This window comes from Moschus berezovskii, chromosome 12, assembly GCF_049115385.1.
Source record: "Moschus berezovskii isolate FMDL1 chromosome 12, NW_MosBer_1.0, whole genome shotgun sequence".
Lineage (NCBI taxonomy): Eukaryota > Metazoa > Chordata > Mammalia > Artiodactyla > Moschidae > Moschus > Moschus berezovskii.
The window spans coordinates 81,341,434-81,366,277 of record NC_142471.1 but is presented as its reverse complement, the minus strand read 5'-3'; the positions used below and the strand labels follow the sequence as shown (position 1 = coordinate 81,366,277).

The window sequence follows — 24,844 nt, the reverse complement described above, 5'->3', positions numbered from 1 at the left end:
TGAATGTGCAAAAAGCCAATGAAACTACGAGAACCAGATAGAGAAACCTGCAAGAACGGAGAACACAAGGCCAGGACCAAGGAGCATGGGAGAAGCCTAATGGCAGGTCTCAAAAATTACCCCTCTCATTCTCACCAAAAAATGGACCCCATGCTCCCTAAACGTGAGGAGAGCTATAATCAAAAAGACAACAAAACACTGAAAATGTACAAAAGCCAGATGGGATCACAAGGCAAAATCCAACTTTCTCTTGTATACAAGTGAAAGTGAAGTCACTCAGTTGTGTCCGACTCTTCGCAACCCCATGGACTGCAGCCTACCGGGCTCCTCCATCCATGGGATTTCCCAGGCAAGAGTACTGGAGTGGGCTGCCACTGCCTTCTCCAACAGATACATTTAAAGTGATTCTTAATTGTTAACAATAAAGGAATGGGCAAAAATACACCAAGAAAGGACCAACTTGCCATGCCCCAAAATTCAAGAGCCATAATATTAATAATAGACAAGGTAGAAATCAGGTCAGGAAACAATAAACAATAGACAAACAAAGCACCTTATACTATTAAAAGACAGAATTCACAACAAAGATTTGGTAGTTATGAATATCCATGATAGCAAATTCTACAAAGCATAAATTCAAGAATATATAAGAAGATAAAAGCAAAAATAACCTAGTATTTTTATACTTTTATTAACTTTCAGAGCATGATAGATCAAGTTAATAAAAAAAATCATTTAAGTAAGGAAGAGAAGACCTAACCAGAAGGAGCAGTAGATTTTAGACAGACTTTATTTCCTTGGGCTCTGGAATCACTGTGAATGGTGACTACAGCCACAAAATTAAAAGATGCTTGCTACTTGGAAGAAAAGTTCTGACAAACCTAGACAGCATATTCAAAAGCAACAATATCACTTTGCCAACAAAGGTCCATATAGTCAAAGCTATGGTTTTTCTAGTAGTCATGTACGGATGTGAAAGTTGGACTGTAAAGAAAACTGAGCGCTGAAGAATTGATGCTTTTGAACTGTGTAGCTGGACAAGACTCTTGAGAGTCCTTTGGGCTGCAAGGAGATCAAACCAGTTAATCCTAAAGGAAATCAATCCTGAATATTCATTGGAAGGACTTATGCTGAGGCCAAAGTTCTAAAACTGTGGCTACCTGATGCAAAGAGCCGATTCATTAGAAAAGACCATGATGCTGGGAAAGATTGAAGGCAGGAGGAGAAGGGGATGATAGAGGATGAGATGGTTGGCTGGCATCATTCACTCAATGGACATGAGTTTGAGCAAAATTCTGGGAGATAATGAAAGACGAGGAAGCCTGGTGTGCTGTAGTCCATGGGGCTGCAAAGAATTGGACATGACTGAGTGACTGAACAACAAAAACAACCTATGCTGTATCTTTATATAATAGGATTTAACTCCTTTTCAACTATCTATGGAACAATTATGAAAACTGGATTCCAAAGAAAATGTGAATAAATTACAAAAAGGAGAAATAATGCCCAAAATATTCCCGGAACACTATAATAAAACCAAAAATTAAAAATAAAATTTATAAAACAACTTTTTTTACATAGAAAATCTGTAACTCTTGCTTAAACAACTCTGGGGCCCATTTGAAAAATGAGAATGAATCACCCACATCTGCTTCATTGCGGGCATGAGTGTTTATGACAATAATGCATGTACACAGGCTTATTTAATGTAGCATTTCTTATTAACCATTACATCTAAAATGTTCCTCTCACCAGAGGTCTCTTTCAGTTCAGTTCAGTTCAGTTCAGTCACTCAGTCGTGTCCGACTCTCCGCGACCCCATGAATCGCAGCACGCCAGGCCTCCCTGTCCATCACCAACTCCCAGAGTTCACCCAAACTCATGTGCTTCGAGTCGGTGATACCATCCAGCCATCTCATCCTCTGTCGTCCCCTTCTCCTCCTGCCCCCAATCCCTCCCAGCATCAGAGTCTTTTCCAATGAGTCAACTCTTTGCATGAGGTGGCCGAAGTACCGGAGTTTCAGTCTCTTTAGAGTTCCTCTGTTTTCTCAGTAAAATAAGAAGTCAAGTCATCAACTGGGAGTAATGATGAGGAGTGAACTGCTGGAAGTTTTAAGGGAGAGGAAAATGTATGAAACAGTCATCTTGGAGAGTCATAAGAGACAGAGGTGATTATGAACTTAAAACTCAGTGCGTGAGAAGTACAGACAAAAGAGGGCGGGGAGAGACTGAAAACTTGACAGGAGGCTCAATGGACTATTGAGGTAAGGCTGAAGAACTACCAGTCTGGATCCTCTTCAGAAGTAAGCTGGAAACATCAGCAGCACTTGAAGAGTAAGATACCTGACGTGGAAATTACAGGATTCATTGCAGGTACACAGAGTCAAGGGTACCACAGAATGGAAGATAAGATCTTTGGAAGAGGGATCAAAAAAGTTGATAGGCCAGAAGTATTTAATTGGATGTTAATATACCTGACTAACGTATGCGGGACACAGACAGTGAGCCAGAAGCTATATTCTACCAGGAATTAAGCACAGTGACCAAAGGAACAGCAGAGGAGTGTAGAAGAAGTAATAGGTGGTACAGTCTGATGACACAAGATTCAAAGCTGAGTGGTTTCAGGGAGGATGGAGTAAAAACAGGAAATGGCAATAAGAAGTAAAGAGGACATATATACCAATTCCAGCCCAGCTGCACTCTGAGATGAAAAAGAAGAGATCACCTAAAAGGACTGCAGGGTTGAAACAGTGGAGCATTCAGGAGGGAGTCCTTTCCTGCACATACAAGCTCTCTCCTGTTGCTGCTAATGGTGATCTGCAAATGAGTCTTCTCCTGCACAAGAACTCTAAATAATTGAATACAGTTATCTACACACAAAAGGGCCAAAAACTTGAGTTCATAATTCTGGCCAGAACTAGAAATGAAGTATGTTCTTGAATCCAAATAGCAACCATAGTATATACATATTTGTAGACAAATTAAGAAAAAGCTTACAACTGTTTGAAAATGTCATAAAGAATTCAAAGAAATAAAGTACCAGGAAAATAAATTAGAATATTTAAGAGTATAGTAGGGAAAGTCATATATGATTGTCCCAGTCACCTTCACACATCAGATATCATCTTTCACAGAAGCCAAAAGACGATTCTTGGGAAGCTTACTTCAGAAGAGTAATACATACACAGAGATACTGCAATAAGATTAGGAACAAAACCCTGAAAAATGAAAAATCCTGAAGTCATGGAAGGCATAGTAAAGATAACTGGGTTAATTTTAGCTCTCAATTCATAAGTAAAATCCAAAGAAATAGCACCATCTATTGGAACTTCTCATACTTAAGAATATACATTCTCAATCCTCAGAAAATGTGTCTATAATGTGACATTTCCACACATTTAGCTAAGAAGATAAATATTATAGGGTAATATCTAATACAAAATTTAAAAGTTTATATTAAAAAAATACTAATTCTTGGCTTGTAATTCTAATTTCAAATAACTAATCATTTTGATAAATTCAAATTAATATTCTGTTAGGGATAAAAATATTCTCAACCAATTAAAAAAAAAAAGAGTACAGTTATATGTTCAAAGTAACTCACAGATATGGTATTCCTGAATGCTGCTTGTATAACCATATATTGCAGAATATCCAAATATTATGATCATGACCACATCTCTACTATCCAGCTCCATAATGTGTGCGGAATGTCCCTCCACAGCATACTGCTGACCGTGTCCAAGCACAGTGGGAGTTTTTGTACTCCACGACTGACTGTGTATGTTAAACACCCACAATTCATCTGTAACGTTGCCATCACTTGTTTCAATTCTGCCTCCATACATAAAGATGTTTTCCTGTCAATTAAAAAGCATATGTTAATACACAAAATATTTATATCTTATCAAGATACATGAATTAAAGACTACGTTTAAACATTAAATTTTAGTAATCGCTCACAATATGCATTAGACATAGTTCTTAAGTGTAAAAAGTCAAATGGGAACACATGAGCAATGATGATTAATTCTTTTACTACAAGAAGCAGGGAAAGCCACAATTTCAGAAAGTTACTTTAAGGTGTTTTAATCAAAATTATATGGTTAATTAACCATCCTAGTTGTTAAGTCCCTAGTTGTTACATTTGAATTTTACCATCTATTTGTACTGCTTTGTGCAGTACAGACATTCACCATTTTCATCAAGCACTGTTCATCAGAAAAGTAGACACATTTGTGTATATTATGTGGAGTACATTTTTATTACCACTTCTTATGGCTATGAGCAGATACTTTAGAGCACTTATAAATTATAAAAATAATATGTCATTAAAGCATATGTGATTGAAATGAATGATATATAAATCATTATTATTCCAATAACTTAGAAAGAGAAAAGAATTTCTTCAACCTAATAAAGAGCACGTAAGAAAAACACAAAGCTAATATTGTATTTAACAATAAAAGGCTGGATATTTCACCAAGGTCAATTATAAAGATGCCTGCTTTTTGCCATTTATATTCAACACTGTACTCAAGATTTTTAGCCTGAGCAAACAGGCAAAAACTCAATAAAGGCATCCAGATTGAAATAACAGTAAAATATTTCTGTTTGTAGGTGATAGGAATTTGTATATAGAGAATCCTACGAAATAAAAAGAATTAGAGTTATTGACTTCAGCAACACTGCAGAATAAAAGATCAATGTACAAAAAAAATCAATTTATATTTCTATACACTTGCAGTGAACAATCCAAAAATGAAACTTAAATAAATATTCAATTTACAAATCATCAAAAAGAATAAAATAACTAGGAATAATTTAACAAAAGAAACTCCAAATTTATACTGTGAAAGCTACAAATAATTGTTGAAAGATCTAAATTAATACAAAGACATCCTGTGTTCCTGGATCAGAAGACTTAAGATTGCAGTACTCTCCAAACTGATCTACAGATTCAATGCAATCTCAGTTAAAATTCCAGATTTGTAGAAACCGACAAGTTGATTCCAAAAATCAAATAGAATTGCAAGAGATCCAGAATATTTAAACAACCTTGAAAAAGAAGAATAAAATTGGAGGATTAACACTTTTCAACATTAAAACTTTCTACAAAGCAAAAGTAATCAAGATAGCAAACTACGGGAAAAAATGAACACATAAATCAACATAACTGAGAGTCCAGAAAAAAAAAATCCATATCCTATGGCTAACTGATATTTGACAAAAATGCCAAGACCATTCGATGAGGAAAGAATAGTCTCTTCAACAAATGATCCTAAGAAAAGAAGATAGTTATATGCAGAAGGGTGAACCTAAATCCTTACTGCACAGAACATACAAAACAACTCAAAACAGATCAAAGACCTAAAAGTAAAAGCCAAAAAAACTATAAAACATTTAGAGAAGACACGAGCTAAATATGCATGACCTTGGATTTGACAACATATTCTTAGACATGACGCCAAAATCACAAGCAACAAAAGAAAAAGTATATATATTGGATTTCATCAAAGTTAAAAACTTCTGTGCTTCAAAAGACACCACCAAAAAAGTAAAAGCTCACAGAAAGGGAAGAAATATTTGAAAATCACGTATCTGACAAGGGACCTGTATCTAGAATATATAAAGAACTCTGGGGAGAAGGCAATGGCAACCCACTCCAGTACTCTTGCCTGGAAAATCCCATGGGTGGAGGAGCCTGGTAGGCTGTAGTCCATGGGGTCGCGAAGAGTCGGATACGACTGAGCAACTTCATTTTCACTTTTCACTTTCATGCATTGGAGAAGGAAATGGCAACCCACTCCAGTGTTCTTGCCTGGAGAATCCCAGAGACGGCAGAGCCTGGTGGGCTACCATCTATGGGGTCGCACAGAGTCGGACACGACTGAAGTGACTTAGCAGCAACAAATGAGAAAGATGTTGCAGTAAATAGCCTCATGGCACATCCTAACTATCAATGAATGATATTCCATGAGCACTGGCAGTTCTGGGAATAGAATAAAACAAGCTAAAGTGAATTCATTCTTGTCCTCCAGACCGGAGTGTCCCAATCTTTCTTAGTTCCAGACACACTAGTGACCTTGCTGTGAAATGGTAAGAAAATCTATCATTCTTCTTTTTTCCTGAGCCAGTCCCTTAGCCAGTTGTCTGTCCATCCAAATCTACCTCCACCTACGTTATACACACTCATGCACCCCATGACACCTGATTAAGGCCAGCCTCAATATATGATGAGACACTATTCTTTTCATGATGTAATCTCCAAATAAATAAGCGTTTTGACTCATGTAAAAAAAAAAAAAATAAAGAACTCTGACATCTAAATAATTTTAAAATGGGGAAAGAACTTAAACAGATATTTCTTCAAAGAAAATACAAATACCCCCCCCAAAAAAAATCACATGATTACTAACATTGTTAGTCAACAGTGAAAGGCAAATCAAACGTAAAATACCACTTCATACCCATTAGGATAGCTATCATCAAAAAGACAGTAACTAGTGTTGGCAAAGATGTGTAGACATTGGAACCTTCATACAAAATTGGAAATGATACCAAAAGCACAGGCAAGAAAATACATGCAAATCATATATCCAGTTAGGAGATAAAATCCAGAATATATAAAGAACTCCTACAACTCAACACCAAAAAAAGGAAAAAAATTCAAAACGGGCAAAACACTTGATACATGTTTCTTCAGAGAAAGCATACAAATAGGCAAGAAGCACTTGAAAAGATGTTCAACATCATAAATCATTAGGGAAATACAAATCAAAACTACAATGAGATAGTGCTTTACACTCATTAGGAATTTTATTATTTAAAAAAGAAAGAAAGAAAAACAGAAAACAGTAAGTATTAACAAGGATACGGAGGAATTGGAATCCTTGTGCACTGTTGGTAGGAATCTAAAATGGTCAGAGTTTCAGTTTTGCAAGATGAAAAGAGGTCTGGAAATAATGGAAATGACTGTACGACAATTGAATATACTTAATGTTGATGATGGACAGGGAGGCCTGGCGTGCTATGACTCATGGGGTCGCAAATGGTCGGACACGACTGAGCGACTGAACTGAACTGAACTGAATGCCACTAGATGGACTTCACTGTTAAAAATGGGTAAAATGGGAAACTTTTGTTATACGTATTTTATCAAAATTTTTTAACTGATTGATCTGATGACAAGGTATAAAGTCATGGACAAAAACTCAATCTTCTTTTCTCCCCATGTTCAATGGAGGATAGCATGTTCAATGCAATGAACAAAACAATATGGCAGTTCTTCAAAAAATATTAAAAATAGAATTACCATTAAATCTAGGAATTCCCTTTCTGACTCTCTATCCAAAAGAACGGAAATCAGAGACTTGAACAGATAGTTGTATACTCATCTTCACAGTAGCATTATTGATACTAGCCAGAAAGGTGACAGCAACCCAAGTATATAGTGATGGATGAATGGATAAACAAAATATAGTATATACATGCAGTGGAATATTATTCAGTCTTTAAAAAAAGAAGGAAATTCTGACACATGCTGTAAGACAGATGAATCTTGAGGACATTGTGCCAAGTGAAATGATCCAGTCATTTATTAATCACTAAATACTGTATGATTCCACTTACATAAGGTACCTAGAACAGTCAAACTCACAGAGTCAGAAAGCAGAGGGTGGTTTGCTGGGGACTGGAAAAGGGGGGAAATGTGGAGTTACTCTATGGGTACAGAGTTCCAGTTTTGCAAGATGAAAAAAAGTCTGGAAATAATGGAAATGACTGTACAATAATTTAATGCCACTAGATGGACTATACTGTTAAAAACGGGTAAAATGGTAAACTTTTGTTATGTGTATTTTATCAAAATTTTTTAAGTGATTGATCTGATGACAAGGTATAAAGTCATGAACAAAAAGTCAATCTTCTTTTCTCCCCATGTTCAATGAAGGATACCATTAAAATCTATTTTTTTACTAAAATAGTATAAAAAAACTATGACACTTCAAGTTATTGTGATTCACCTGATCTCTTGTTTTCATTAAATATTTGAAATAAATCTGAGATTCAGTATTTTTTTCTCTAAGGCTAATTAAAAAAAGATTAAAATTTAAAGCAGGATCCATACCTGATACAAAGCAAGAGAATGCCCGTATCTCTGGAGAGGTCCCCTTGATACAGCTCCTACATTCCATATACTGCTTTCTAAATTGTAACTAAAAACAAGAAGAAAATAAATATAACTTCATAAGCTAAGATTCATTTTAGGTTTTTTAATTTGCATATGCTTTCTTTGTATTTAAATATTCATTAAATTCAAAAACAATTACAAATAAACTCATAATTTCATACTATATTAGAAATTTTTAATAAAGACTCATTCAACATATACCTACTCTAAATTAGGATTCAATCATCTAAATATGTAATATGCATTAACTTGACTAGGCTATTTATTACTGGAATCATTCTGTTTAGCTTAATCATTTGAACCAGTTGATTAACCTAAACAATAGTGAGCTCTTCTACACTTTTAAAGTCACATGGGCCTGTTTGTGGCCTCTTGAAATCTCCAAGTAGCATCTACCTTAAGGCTTTTGTCTGGCTCTTTTCTCTGCCTCCAGATAACTGCACAGCCAATGTCTGGCCTCCTTCAAGTCTGCTCAGTTCTCATCTTTCCCATGAAGCCTACTTTAACCACTGCGTTTATAAGTGCAACTCCCTCCCCTTTAGCATTCCTAATTTGCTTACTCCTGCTATCTATTTTGCTATCTATATCTATCGGTGTATATATGTGCATATACAGCCTTCATTTTGTCGCTGTTGGTCAGGGGGTATGTCACGTCTGACTCTTTGCGACCCCACGGACTGTAGACCACCAGGCTCCTCTGTTCATGGGATTCTCCAGGCAAGAATACTGGAGTGAGTTGCCATGCCCTTCTCCAGGGGATCTTCCCGACCCAGGGATCAAACCCGAGTCTCCTGCTTGCCAGGCAGATTCTTTACCACTGAGCCCCTTAGGAAGTCCTGTATACTTGTTTATCACGTTAGTTACATGTAAAGACAGGACATTCATCATATCCACTGATATATCCTAAGCTGTTATTGTTCAGTCATTAAGTTATATTTGACAATTTTGCAACCCCGTGGACTATAGCCTATCAGGCTCCTCTGTCCATGGGATTTCCCAGGCAAAAATACTGGAGTAGATTGCCATTTCCTTCTCTAGGGAATCTTCATGACCCAGGGACTGAACCCACATCTCCTGCATTGCACATGGGTTCTTTACCACTGAGTCACCTGAGATGTTCCATATCCCAAGCACTAAGCACATAATGTGTTCAAAACAATTTGCTATGCCCATGATTACAAGTTAATTTTCACTAATGTCAATGAATAAATATTCTGTAAAATACTCTCTAATAGACACTAATACAGAACTCTTACATCATTTACTGAATAATTCGTCTTAAATGTAACACATACACCTCAATTAAATTCTATTATAGAAGATTAATCAACTTATTACTTACACCATTACTTCTAAAAAGCTTTTTAAACATCCTTCAGTCAGTTAGTCGGTCAGTTCAGTCGCTCAGTCGTGTCCGACTCTCCACGACCCCATGAATCACAGCACGCCAGGCCTCCCTGTCCATCACCAACTCCCAGAGTTCACTCAGACTCATGTCCATCGAGTCGGTGATGCCATCCAGCCATCTCATTCTCTGTTTACCTACAACTAAACGCCTTCAGAATAATGAAAAACATGCTCTTTGGCCACCTCATGCGACGAGTTGACTCACTGGAAAACACTCTGATGCTGGGAAGGATTGGGGGCAGAAGGAGAAGGGGACAACAGAGAATGAGATGGCTGGATGGCATCACCGACTCTGTGGACATGAGTTTGAGTGAACTCCGGGAGTTGGTGATGGACAGGGAGGCCTGGCGTGCTGTGATTCATGGGGTCGCAAAGAGTCGGACACGACTGAGCGACTGAACTGAACTGAACTGAACCCTGTGAAAACAGCAACAAAGTTACTTCTAATCTTATACCTCTAGTTTACTACAAAACTAAATAAACACTGTAACCAAAAGAAACAGGTTTCAAACAAAAAAAAATAATAAACTATCTGATTCAAATAGAAAATACATGTTTATGAGAATATCAGTAAAATTCATCACTTAATTTAAAATGTGCTATTTACCTTGTACAGAATATAAACTTTTAAGATGTCCAAGTTCCCTTGACAACTATACTGTCTTCACAACCCTACTTTGCAAATGCCACAATTTAATCCAAACTTCCACTCTATTTTCACAAACTTTTCATTTTCATGAATCATAGCTAATTTCCTTTTCTTTTCCACATTTATATCTCAGTTCTCAGTTCTCACGGTCTTTGCATATCCAATTCTCTTTCAGTTCTTTCTACTATATTTTATCTTTCATTTATTGTTACAGGATATTGAAGGATAGTTATCCTTCATTTATTAAAATGTTTACTTAAAATTCTTCCTCCCTCTCTCCAGAATTTATTTTACACTTTAATTCCAGTCATACTCAATCATAGTTTTAAAGCAATCTCCTCTTATATACAGAATCTTTTAATCCCCCAAATTAATAGGTCTAATATATTCAGAAATTAGGGTTTATAGATACAGAATGCCCAGCTAAATCTGAATTTCAAATAAACCACAAATTTTTAGCATAAGTATGACCCATGCAACACTCGAGACAAAACTGAAAAATAAAATTACAAGAGGCCTACTCATACTAAAAAAGTATTCACTGTTGATCTGAAACTCAAATTTAACTGGGTGTCCTGTATATTTATCTGCCTAATACAGCAACCCTTTTGGGGTATAGACCATATGGTACACTGTCCAAGGTCATTTCCGACTGCTTGATGCCCAAGTTGCATCAGTTATTACATATTATGAATGTGACCCCTGAAAACAACACTGATAATCAAATTATAATTTCCTCTTTTATTTTGTTATTGAATAGCTCATAAAATACAATCACCAGCTGAAAAAACTCAGATAAAGCTGGCATTCATACAACTCTCCTTATCATCCAATCAAGCAAAGGACAATCTCCATTAAGTCCACAGTAAATCGATAACCTATTTTACAACACTGGTACCGCTCTACCAATAAAAGTTTGCAAAGTAAATGCAGAGTAAAAGTTTAGGTAAATTAAAATTTGAGGGAAAAAAACTGAAAGTATTTTTATATAAGTAATTATACTTCATTCTGAAAAACTAAAAGGTGACCAGGATTCACAAAGGCCGATACAGGCCTGGCCTGGCTTTATTTAAAGCTATACTTTCTTATTCAGAATTTAATAAAAGCACTCTAGAAAGTTAAAGAAATGTTTACACAGAACAAACATATATGCACAGTGACAAATAACTTTTGGATATACTGAGTTTATATATTCTCAAATTAGTCAAATATCACAAAGACAACCATTCATAAATCAGCATAGCAATAAGACATTTAGGGTAGTCTTCATTATCCAAAAATACCCAGCTTAAAAAATAGATTGGAAAAATATGAGGAAAAAACTTACTTCAAGACCATTTGAAAAGAACTGTAGTTAAAAGTATATCCACCGATCACCCACATAAATTTCCCATGTAAAACAGCTTTATGGGAAGCCCGACCTACGGAAGGACTGAAGGGTTTAACATTTGGCAGAATCCAGTAAGACTCAGTGGAAGGAACATTCAAAGAACAATCAGGACCTATTTAAAAGAAAAATCAAACAATGCAATGCATTAAACAAAGACCTTAGACTACAGAAATAGAATATATGGGTTAAGAGAATTTAAGAATTCAATGCTCATCATATTAATAAATATAATGGACATAATAGTCTGAAATATAACTTACAGGAAAAACTCTAACAGCAAATGTAATACAGGAGGAAAAAAAATCATATACTCAAATTAGGCTGGAATATGTTCAAATATATATCACAATTGGAAAGAATTCTTCAAATAATATAAATTTCATATTTATTTTAGTATGCTAATATTCTACTTGAATATTAGAATGGAAAATGGAAAACAATATACTCAAACCCCAGTTCTGTCACTAAAAGTGTGACTTTGGGAAAGTCTGTTTACCTCTGCCACCATCAAACCTTCATCTGTAAAACAGAAATATCTCCTAAGGGTTATTATAAATATTTAATTTTTTTAAAGAGAGTGGAAATTAAAGCATTTGTAAATTGTAGCACTTTCTGTTTACAACTGTATTAAAGAAACACAAAAATAAAAATTACACTTTTTCTTAGCAGCATTCTTATTAAGAACAACCAAAATTGGTATTGGTAGAGAGGCTTACTGTCCATAAACTGAAAAAATTATTATGCATAATTTTAAAAAACTATTAATGCGTACAGGATAACTTAAATACTACAAGTTGAAAACACTGTCTTTTCCTATCCACATTCACTATGTTGCTCTGAGTCTTGGTTCATCATTTGTAAAATGTAGCCAACTAGGCTAGATCAGTGTTTCTCAAACCCAAGTTATGGAAGGAATGCTCCTAATGGAAATACATTTATTTTCATCAAATTTAAGGGCTCATAAACTATTTTAACTCTAATGAAACTAATAGAAATATATTATGTTTAAAGTTCTTTTATAAGTATAAAACTTATATAAGCTTATAAATTATGTTCATAAAAAAGCTTATAAAATCAGTAAAATTAATATTTGCTTAAAATGATGGATGATGTTGTTCTGCTCAAAGTAATTCATTAGACTCCAGCTGAAAATGATATTAATGCTATAGCACCTTTTTTACACAACTTTAAGATACCTGTATTACTTTGACAAAATAATTCTCACAGCACTTTTCATCTACCATTTACAAATCTTTCTAATTTATAAAATAGACCCTAACATCATTTGACCTCCACTTATCACAAAGGTATCAGTACATTTTATTATTTTTTTTAGCCTATAATAAGAATACTATCTGGTCCTAACTCAACAGTCAACACAAATGCTGGCACCGCAGTCAAGGAGCATTTTTACACAATTATGAAAGTAATGATTTCTTACCAAAAAAGTTTTAGATCATCACTGAATCACAAAACTTTAAAACATCCAAACAGACCCCTTCAGAAATATTAACCTTCACAGTTTTTATTTGCTTATCCACTCACCCATGCATTTGCATTCATTCACTCATCTTCAAAGTCCTTTTCAAGGTTTACATTCTATGAGTCTGTATTTTTCAGGTAAAAATTAGGTAGATCACCTCTTTGATAACAAAAAAATCTTTTAAATCAGATACAGAAAATTTTATCATTTCTAAGTGAAAAGTCAGTGAACTACACCTTAGCAACTAAAGAAATTAAAGGGACATGTTGATTATTTTTAAGTTAAAAGTACAATTCTAAACCACTTAGACCTCTTTTAACTCTGGTTGGCAAACAACAGTCCATGAGCAAAATCCAACCCAGTACATGCTTCTGTAAATGAAGTTTTGAAGGAACACCATATGCTCACTCAGTTAAGTATTATTGAAGCCTGAGTTTGCCATACTCAGCAGAGTTGAGCAGTTTCAAGAGAGACCATACAATTCACAACGCCAAAAATACTTCCTATATGGTCTGTTACAGAAAAGTTTGCCAACCTCTAATTCAACTGAAAAGAGATAAGATCATATGGGCATTATACATAAGTGGTACACCTACTGGTCTGAATGCTAAATGCTGTTTTCTTTAAAAGAAAAATGTAGATTTAAGTCATGAATAATAAATCAAAAAGTATAAAATGTTAATAATAGGTTAATCTGGGTAAAGGGCATTTGTATATTCTTTGTACAATCCCTGTTCTTTCAATTTTTCTATAAATTTGAAACTCTTTCTAAACAAAAAGTTAAAAACAAGTCTACTGCCTAAAGACACAGAGTTGGAAACAGTCAATACATAGTTTCGCCTGGCAGAGGTTGATAGAGAATAAATGGCATGTGCGTGCTATGGTTCATGGGGTCGTGGAGAGTCGGACACGACTGAGCAACTGAAATGAACTGAACTGAACTGAACTGAAACTTCTTAAGACAGAGAATGAGATGGCTGGATGGCATCACTGACTCTGTGGACATGAGTTTGAGTGAACTCAGGGAGTTACTGATGGACAGGGAGGCCTGGCGTGCTGTGATTCATGGGGTCGCGGAGAGTCGGACACGACTGAGCGACTGAACTGAACTGAAACTTCTTAAGATATTTAAATCGATAATACATGTATGAAGTCCACACTAAAACAAAACAGTTCAGAGCAAGCTTGTGGTAGGCTAAATAATGAGCCCCAAAGATAAAGCAGGTTCTAATCACTAGAACCTATAACTCTTACCTTAAGAGTTACTCTAAGGGACTCTGTAAACATAATTAAGTTAAAGATCTTGAGTTGGGGAATTATCTTGGATGAACCAAGTGGGCTCTTCATGTAATCACACATGATTTCTAAGAGAGATTTGACTACAGAAGGAGAAATCAACAGGACCACTGAAGCAAGATGCTGTGCTCCATGCTTCGGAGATGGAAGAAGGGGGAAAAGCCAAGGAAAGCAGGCATTGCAACTCTACTGCTAGAAAAGTCAAGGATGCAGATTCTTAAGAGCCTCCAGAAGGAGTGTGGCCCTGCCAACACCTTGATTTTGGCTCAGTGAAACCGATTTAGACCTCTCACATCCAGAATAGTAAGAGATTAATAAGTATGTGTTAAGACACCAAAGTGAAAGTGCAAGTTGCTCAGTGGTGTCCAACTCTTTGCAACTCCATGGACTGTCCATGGAATTCTGCAGGCCAGAATACTGGAGTGGGTAGCCTTTCCCTTCTCCAAGGGATTTTCCCAACCCAGAGATCGAACCCAGGTCTCCCGCATTGCAGGCAGATTCTTTACCAGCTGAGCCACAAAGGAAGCCCAAAAACACTGGAGTTGGTAGCCAATCCCTTCTCCAGGGGATCTTCCCGACCCAGGAATTGAACTGGGGTCTTCAGCATTTCAGATGAATTCTTTACCAACTGAGCTATCAGGCAAGTCCCCGTTAAGACACCAAGTTTGTGGTAATTTGTTACAGCAATTGCAGGAAACTAATGCTAATAACTAAAATTTTTTATTTAACTTACTTAAATATTGTTATTTAGTACAAGAAATTGGACTTTAGAGATTATAAAAATTTTACTGTGCAATCTGGAATATCTACTTTTCTATGCAAAACAGCAACTTTTTCCTGTCTTTGTTACTCCCGTATTTTCTGTAACTTCTAGCAGTGATTACAAGGAATGATCAACAGCCAAACTCTACAGATGGTCATTATTTCACTCTAAATTAATACGCTTATATACAGAATGAAAGATTTATGAATATGACTTAAAATTTTAAGGAAAATTAGATGCCTTAATTTGTAGTTTTCTGTACTCTACAACTAAAATGATTAAAAGAGCAAATTTATGTACTGAATGTTAGTTTAAAACACAAATAACTATAAAGAATGTATTATACACACAAAGGCTCCACCACCCATTAAATATCATTTAAGCTCATCCAAGACTCCCATTTCACAAAAATACATCCATGAAAAATCCATCACTTTATTATCTGGACACTTATGGAATATCTCTGCATAACTCTCCCTCTATAACTTTCATCAATCAAGATGGGAATCTCCTCAAGGTAAGTAGATTACAGCTCTCTTGAAAAAGATGTACTAAACTAGTTTAAGTTACAGTATGTTTTCAAAAATATTTAATATGCTACCTTTTCCACAGGTTAAAGCAAAAAGCACAAATGAATTTCTAACGATGTAACTTTTGGCACTAGTGACAGGCTACTGAGAGACAAATTTTTGAGGCTATTCTGTAACCCAAAGTAGAATTATACTCTTGATTCCTCTAAAATTTATATCTCCATCCTTACAACCTCTCTTGAATTCCAGACTCAAAATTAAACTACTTATATATATTGTCACCCTTCTTATTTAACTTATATGCAGAGTACATCATGCGAAATGCCAGGATGGATGAAGCACAAGCTGAAGTCAAGACTGCTAGGAGAAATATCAATAACCTCGAATATGCAGATGACACCACTCTTATGGCAGAAAGTGAAGAAGAACTAAAGAGCCCCTTGATGAAAGTGAAAGAGGAGAGTGAAAACGTTGGCTTAAAACTCAACATTCAGGAAACTAAGATCATGGCATCCAGTCCCATCACTTCATGGCAAACAGATGGGGAAACAATGGAAACGGTGACAGATTTTATTTTGGGGGCTCCAAAATCACTGCAGATGGTGACTGCAGCCATGAAATTAAAAGACTCTTGCTCCTTGGAAGAAAAGCTATGACCAACCTAGACAGCATATTAAGCAGCAGAGACATTACTTTACCAACAAAGGTCGGTCTAGTCAAAGCTAAGGTTTTTCCAGTAGTCATGTATGGATGTGAGAGTTGGACTATAAAGAAAGCCGAGCACCGAAGAATTGATGCTATTGAACTGGGGTGTTGGAGAAGACTCTTCAGAGTCCCCTTAAACTACAAGGAGATCCAACCAGTCCATCCTAAAGGAAATCAGTCCTGAATATTCATTGGAAGGACTGATGCTGAAGCTGAAACTCCAATACTTTGGCCACCTGATGCAAAGAACAGACTCACGGGAAAAAACCCCGATGCTGGGAAAGACTGAAGGCAGGAGGAGAAAGGGATGACAGAGGATGAGATGGCTGGATGGCATCACTGATGCGATGGACATGAGTTTGAGTAGACTCTGGAAGTTGGTGATGGATAGGAAAGCCTGGCGTGCGGCAGTCCATGGGGTTGCAAAGAGTCAGACATGACTGAATGACTGAACTGACATTTCCACTGGGATGTCTCATAATCAACTCAAACTTAATATGTCCAAACCTAAACTCTTGATGCCTCCCTCCCAAATCTGTGTTCACCTGTGTTTACCATCTCAGTAAACAGTACTCCCATTCACCCAGTTGTTCAAGACAAAGATCTTAGAGCTATTCAGTTCTCTTTTTCTCCCATATCCATATCCAACAAATACTGGACTGACATTCATTAGGTATGTAGGAATACAGCCTTTCCAACTGTTAAAATATGGAAATACTTCACTGATTAAGTAGATGCTTCAGGCTACCAGGTCTTCCCCTTCCAAATTCCCCGGGCCCCTCTGCAATAATCCAGACTCTTCACAAAAGACAACTAAACGGGTAATGCCTGACACAGCATGGCTTATCCAGGATCCTATTGACTGGCTGGTGTCTCGGTGTCTGTACTTTACCAGTTATAAACATTTTTAAATTCAATTATCTCTACCAGTCTCTTCACACAGATCCTTTCCTTGCAACTACCACCCTTGTCCAAGCCACCATCCATCTCACCCCGATTACTGAAATAGTCTCCAAACTTGTCTTATTTCTATTCTTCTTCTCTACCTATCACATTCAACTCTCCACAATGTAACCAGAATAATTAAAAATATAAATCTACTCTTACCAATTCCCTCAAAATCTTTCAGTGATTTCCTCTCACACTAAAAATAAAAATTCTAAAGATGGCCTACAACTCCTACATGACCGGCCTCAGTATTCACTTATTGAATGGAAGAATGAAAATATCCTTAGGATCACAAAAGAATAAAATGAAGTCAAACCTCGCTTTCCCACTTATTAGCCATGAAATCTTAGAAAAATTATTTAACTTTTCTAAACATCATTTTATTCATGGAGATTATAGAACATAGAATCCTGTGTAAATAAAGTAAAACTGAATGAAATTGTACTTAATATTGAATACTACTATACAAGCTTCATAATAGTAAACATATTACTATTATGAAGTTTATTCTCTCATTTCAATATACAAGGAAACTAAGTATAACTAAGTCTACAGGCAAAATATGCTAATGTAGCCTAGCATTATTCGGTATTATAAATATACATGCCAAAAGAAAACAGTAAAATTACAACTAAAACATTTCTATAATCACAGGTAAATCCAATTAAGAAATAATTGCAAAGGACAAAATCCAGAATAAAGTACTACAAAGTTTTGAAAGTTTTTCCAAAGCAATTCCAGAATTACTGAATTACATTCTTCCTTCCTTCTCTCTTTTGCACTGGAAAAGTTTTTCTAAGGGAATCTATCTCTGATATGATAACAGAAATCAGTACAAAAATTTTATTTGCTTTAGACAAATCTTATAAAATATTTATTCTTCCATAAAGAATGATATAAACTTAAAGTCTTCAACTGAGTAAAACAGCAATTCCTGGAAGGTCCCCTAACTTTATGAACAGATTTATATACTAACTGCTGATGTTACTAGAAAAACTGTAAGTGCTATATACAAAGATGCAGGATGGAAAATCAAGCAGTAAAATTTTATCTCTCCTAACAACTGACTGGCATTTTAACAGCGTGCTTTGATTTCTCCGAAAAAAAGAATTAGTCTGAATAGAGTTCCTTTATATCATTTTGAAGCAGGAAAAAGAAACTGAAAAGTAACCCAGTCAAACAAGAGTTTGGGGGGAAAATATCATGCTCCAGAGTTTTAGACTTCTGTTTGATACAATTTTGGCTCATACATTTATTTCAAATTTAATCTATGACATTGTGAAAAAAATATTTATCTTACTACTAAGGTGAAACAGATTAAGGACAAATTTTTTATTTATTTTCTTTTTGTAGTTTCTCAACAGGAAATATTAAATAAACATTGCTAACTTTGAACTGTATCAACACAATTCGTTAAGCTGCATTTCTATAAATAACTCTATACTGAACTTTTGGTATTTTAAATAAATCTAGTAACAGAAAATACAAATTGTCTTCTAATAGTATCTCTAGTGTCGTATATCAGATTTCTTTGGTTGTAAGCCACAGAAACTACTTTTGGGGAACTTAAGGAAAAATGGGAATTTGTTGAAAAAATATGGGGAAATTCAAAGAATTTTTAAAGAGGCTGAAAAGTTACACTTAAAACAGATAGGTATATGGATTTATCATCCCATCAAGATTACTCACAATAAGTGAAAGGCAACTGCCCAAAAAGAAATTGAATTGCTAATAGGAAAGGAAAAAATATGCTGAGAAGGGAGATGTGAATAGCGGTACACGTAACTTACTGTAATCACTCCAGAAACAGTCCTGTGATCTAATATGTGCATTGCATCTGAAATTCTCTACAATAAAAGGCAAAACGAGATAACACTGCTCCAAGCATCCTATCTTCTAACATCATTAGAAAAATCTGATTTGGGTTCTGTATCCAAAGTATTCTAAACATTTCAAGGCCCATAAAACCAATCTCCAAAGGACAGTTATCAATTTTAGTGCAGTTTAAATGTCCACAGCTGTTCTGACAATATCTGAATTTTATAAAACAATGAATTGCGTGAGTGGTAATCACTACAGTAGATCTGTTCCAAGAATATGTGGTTCTCACAGTTTAGGTCAATGATGCTATTACAGTATGAAAAGGAACTGTCCTTCTTATAGCAAAGATCAGTGCTCTCCAATTACTGTTTTTGTGCTGTGAAAGGCCTGAAACAAAGCTTCACAGATTGGTTCTGATTAGCTAAAAATGACAAATAGAGAGTGAGATGGGATTGAGGACAGGATCTGCCTATCCTACCTGTCTAAGCCAGAGGCAATAAAATAAGTGGTTGTAAGTTTTTCTATATTAGGTAAGTTTCTATAAGCAAGGAACCTCTGTCTAGCACAGAATAGTCTGTGAATTTTGGTGTAACCCACAACTCAGTCCTTTGTTCCATTGTCTCTCTGTACTCCCTTCCTTCATGATTTCAGCTGAACTCATGGTTTTCGGTATCATCAATTATTTCCAATTTAATATTTTTAAGCCAGTCAGACCCAAACAGTATAGAACTCTCTCCACTAAAATCCAATTGCCTTTTCAACATCTCCTCTAAGACGTCTAAAAGGTACCTCAAACATAACATACCAAATTCAAACTGATCTTCCTCCTAAAGTCTCCCTCATATCAATTGATGACTGCTGTTGCTGCTGCTGCTAAGTCACTTCAGTCGTGTCCGACCCATAGCAACCCCACGGACTGCAGCCTACCAGGCTCCTCTGCCCAGGGGATTTTCCAGGCAAGAGTACTGGAGTGGCTTGCCATTGCCTTCTCCGCAATTGATGACAACTCTATCTTAATCTAAGGTCAAAAAATCTTAAAGTCAATTTCAGTGTAGTTTAAATGTCTCTTTTCTTTCTCCCTTTATTAAATTTCTAAAGGAAAATGTAAGTTATGCTGTGTACTTATACACACTATCCCAAAGTAACTATGCCCTAATATGTTACATGACTAACCCTGAAAAAATATTTATGATAAAATATGCATGGATCTGAGCTAAAAGATTTCATATTTTTCTAAAACAAACAAAATCATCAAGTTTTTACAACTTGAAAAATTCCATGGAGTCTTAAGTGCGTGCTTTGGTAGTCAATACTGCCACCTGATGGCAAATACTAAAATTTAAAACCAAAGGACAGAAAGAAAATACCCGACCAGACTGTTCAAATTCAAATGTTCACCTCAATATTTAAAATTATGTTTTATTTATCAAGTAAATTTCATAATTTATTGGAGTACTAGTCGACTAAAACATCTGTACCTGAATGTCCACATATCACTAAACAGGCAAACTAAACATTTCTAATTCATTCATTTAAGAAAAAAAGAAAACAATTTGAGTGCCTACTATACAACAGGCACTATAGAAGATGCTGAGAATGTAAAGATGATCAAAACATAATTATTCTTAACTTCATGGAGTTTACATTCCAGCAGGAAAGATAATCAAAGAATCATACAAACATAAATGCGGCAGATGCTACAAATTTAAAGGATCCAGTGCTATGAAAGCATCTAATGGGAGTATCTGACCCGAGAATGTTGAGGGTGTGGAGGACGCGCAGAAGTAAGAAAAGCCCTGAAATATTTAGGGACAAAGAACATGCAAGGAACTGAAATAAATCCAAAGTGTAACTTTAAAGAATCAGAAACACTATAGAAAACTATCAAATTACCTGACTTACACATTAAGATACTAACTTTTAATCAATAATCTAAAAGGCTGAAAACATCCAACTTCAATCGTTACCTAAGAACTATGACTGAACTTGGACTGAAAAGGAATACTGAATATTCACAAAGAATTAGAAGGACTAAATGACAGAACTGAACAGGATAGTCTGGAATAGGAAGGGAACAGGGACGATATTTCAATGTCCAAGTAATGATCTTTTATACAAAACCTGGTAATCTGTTTTTCAACTCCACAGAATTGGGGGAGGGAATGTTTTGTGGTTTGAGCATTGTTTGGCATTGCCTTTCTTTGCGATTGGAATGAAGACTGACCTTTTCCAGTCCTGTGGCCATTGCTGAGTTTTCCAAATTTGCTGGCATATGGAGTACAGCACTTTCACAGCATCATCTTTCAGGATTTGAAATAGCTCAATTGGAATTCCATCACCTCCACTAGCTTTGTTCGTAGTGATGCTCTCTAAGGCCCACTTGACTTGACATTCCAAGATGTCTGGCTCCAGGTGAGTGATCACGCCACTGTGATTATCTTGGTCGTGAAGATCATTTTTGTACAGTTCTTCTGTGTATTCTTGCCACCTCTTCCTAATATCTTCTGCTTGTTAGGTCCATACCATTTCTGTCCTTTATCAAGCCCATCTTTGCATGAAATGTTCCCTTGATAGCTCAAAGAATGCTCAAACTACCACACAACTGCACTCATCTCACAGGCTAGTAAAGTCATGCTCAAAATTCTCCAAGCCAGGCTTCAGCAATATGTGAACCGTGAACTTCCAGATGTTCAAGCAGGTTTTAGAAAAGGCAGACGCACCAGAGATCAAATTGCCAACATCCGCTGGATCATGGAAAAAGCAAGAGAGTTCCAGAAAAACATTTATTTATGCTTCTTTGACTATGCCAAAGCCTTTGACTGTGTGGATCACAACCTGACCTGCCTCTTGAGGAACCTGTATGCAGGTCAGGAAGCAACAGTCAGAACTGGACATGGAACAACAGACTGGTTCCAAATAGGAAAAGGAGTACGTCAAGGTTGTATATTGTCACCCTGCTTATTTAACTTATATGCGGAGTACATCATGAGGAACGCTGGGCTGGAAGAAGCACAAGCTGGAATCAAGATTGCCGGGAGAAATATCAATAACCTCAGATACGCACATGACACCACCCTTATGGCAGAAAGTGAAGAGGAACTCAAAAGCCTCTTGAGGAAAGTGAAAGAGGAGAGTGAAAAGGTTGGCTTGAAGCTCAACATTCAGAAAACTAAGATCATGGCATCTGGTCCCATCACTTCATGGCAAATAGATGGGGAAACAGTGGAAACAGTGTCAGACTTTATTTTTTTGGGCTCCAAAATCACTGCAGATGCTGATTGCAGCCATGAAATTAAAAGACACTTACTCCTTGCAAGGAAAGTTATGACCAACTTAGATAGCATATTAAAAAGCAGAGACATTACTTTGCCAACCAAGGTCCGTCTAGTCAAGGCTATGGTTTTTCCCGTGGTCATGTATGGATGTGAGAGTTGGACTGTGAAGAAAGCTGAGCGCAGAATAATCGATGCTTTTGAACGGTGGTGCTGGAGAAGACTCTTGAGAGTCCCTTGGACTACACGGAGATCCAACCAGTCCATCCTAAAGGAGACCAGTCCTGAATATTCATTGGACAGACTGATGCTAAAGCTGAAACTCCAATACTTTGGCCACCCTATGTGACGAGTTGACTCACTGGAAAAGACTCTGATGCTGGGAAGGATTGGGGGTGGGATGAGAAGGGGACGACAGAGAATGAGGTGGCTGAATGGCATCACCGACTCGATGGACATGAGTTTGAGTGAACTCCGGGAGTTGGTGATGGACAGGGAGGCCTGGCGTGCTGTGATTCATGGGATCGCAAAGAGTCAGACACGACTGAGCAACTGAACTGAACTGAACTGATGTTTTGTGGCAATAAATTAAGAATTGCACCCCGAAGTCTGCTGGTTTATCTTTTCTACCTGTCGACTACTACTATTTATTCCACATCACAGTTTTTCCGAACAGACATGAGAGAACTGTTCAACGCATTCCTCGTCAATTATGGCAACAATCTATACTTTAAAATATTTTATTTGTATTTTTTCTTTATTTAGAAGATTCTAATCACCTGAACCCCCTTCCTCGTTTAGGAAAATCTCTTAACTGTGGATTTTGTTCAGAAACAAAATCTATTCCCACGCAATTCAGAAGGTAGGGGTAAGACCTAAATTTAGACAAGTAGATATTACTAAGCAGGCCTTCAAATCTTCCTAAGTGATAACAAAGATGTGGGGAGAGTTTAGAACTTCTCTACCCAAGCCTGTAGCATGCAGTATCCACAGTAAGGACACCAGGGGTAGTACCCCAGGATCCAGTGGCAGTGACAGGAATATCCTAATCAAACTTTTCTGTGGCTACATCTTTGCTGGGAACCAACCCACTAGCCTTCGTTACACCTACCCCTTTTCAACCAAGGTTTTTACAGCCTTCCCATCTCCTTTGTGAGCTACCCAATATCCTTTTGTATTAGTCAGAGTACAGGTTAAGACAACCAAAAGTAAGTTGCTTAAATAAGCTAAAAGTTAATTCTTTTCTCGTAAAACACATTCTACAGGCAAATATGCAAGTGCTACTAGTTACCACAGTTACTACCATTTACCAGCCATTGTAAAAGATCTCAGTGATGTAAAATTCCCACACAGCATTTCTACTCATATCCTACTGACCTAACATAGTATAATGACCATGCTAGATGCAAAGAAGGCTGAGGAATATGGTATGCAGCTGAAGACCGTGTGCTGACAGCTACAAACTCTGAATTCTATCACCAAAAAGAAGGCAAGAACAAATTCTGGGAGGCAGAGGCCCTTGACATACTTCCCAATGACTGCCTTTTCTGCTCAGGGAAGCCAGAACTGTTTCTGTTGCTTACAATCAAACCAAAGACTTCCAGTGGTTCTGATTTTTTAAAGTTATGTAAGAGAAACCTTGAACCACTCTGATTAGGGAGTTGATTGGGGGCAGGAGCGGGGGAGAACACATAGCTACTTGAAGCTCTGCTTCATTAAATACAAAATTAGGGATCAGATCTGAGGCTCAAAGAAACCAGACTATACAACATCTGTCTTGAAAGAAGCACAATATCCATTTCACCAAACACTACCCATAAAATATTCATCAGAGATAAATTAATTACTAAGAAGCAGTAACAGTATACAAATGTCTGGTTTCTATATTTTATAATTTATAAAGCACTTTCACATTATTCTCATTTTAAAAATATATGTGTACATGTATACATGTGCATGTGTTAATACATACATATATATATATATATATAAACTTCATATTATCACTTTGCTTTAAAAGTAAACATACCCAGTATTTGTTCCCCCATTTCCACTTCCTTTTAGACATTTAAGAGTCAAAAATTTTTATGATTTCAGGCCCTCCTGACAAGAATAATAAAAAGTGAAATGCCAATAAACAGAGCCAGAAAAACAACAGATAACATTTTCAACCAGATACATATTACAAAACACCCAGAAAATAAAGTATTTTAAACATGGAAGAAAAGAACAAAGAAAAGACAGATATGTTTGTAGAGAATATTTTACAAATATATTTCTCGTTTGCTTTTAAGACTGTTGAGATGAGCTGGGGACTAATAGCAGATGAAGACAAGTTAGAAAAAAAACTTGCATATACGCTATACTTCTATTTCTCAGGCCTTAGCTT

General features: G+C 36.2%; 1 protein-coding gene across 2 annotated transcripts in view; it reads right to left on the bottom strand.

The window, feature by feature from the left end:
- ATRNL1 (attractin like 1) overlaps nt 1–24,844 on the bottom strand; it is an 843,932-nt gene that overhangs the window by 759,664 nt on the left and 59,424 nt on the right. For both annotated transcript variants that reach the window (XR_016038801.1, XM_055424575.2), the window contains exons 6-8: nt 11,575–11,749; nt 8,129–8,216; nt 3,605–3,860 (exon numbers count right to left, since the gene is read on the bottom strand). Coding sequence is in view for 1 of the 2 variants with exons in the window: in XM_055424575.2 (XP_055280550.2) it covers nt 3,605–3,860; nt 8,129–8,216; nt 11,575–11,749 (519 nt within the window). In the remaining variant the exon portion in view is untranslated. The remainder of the gene's footprint in view (nt 1–3,604; nt 3,861–8,128; nt 8,217–11,574; nt 11,750–24,844) is intronic.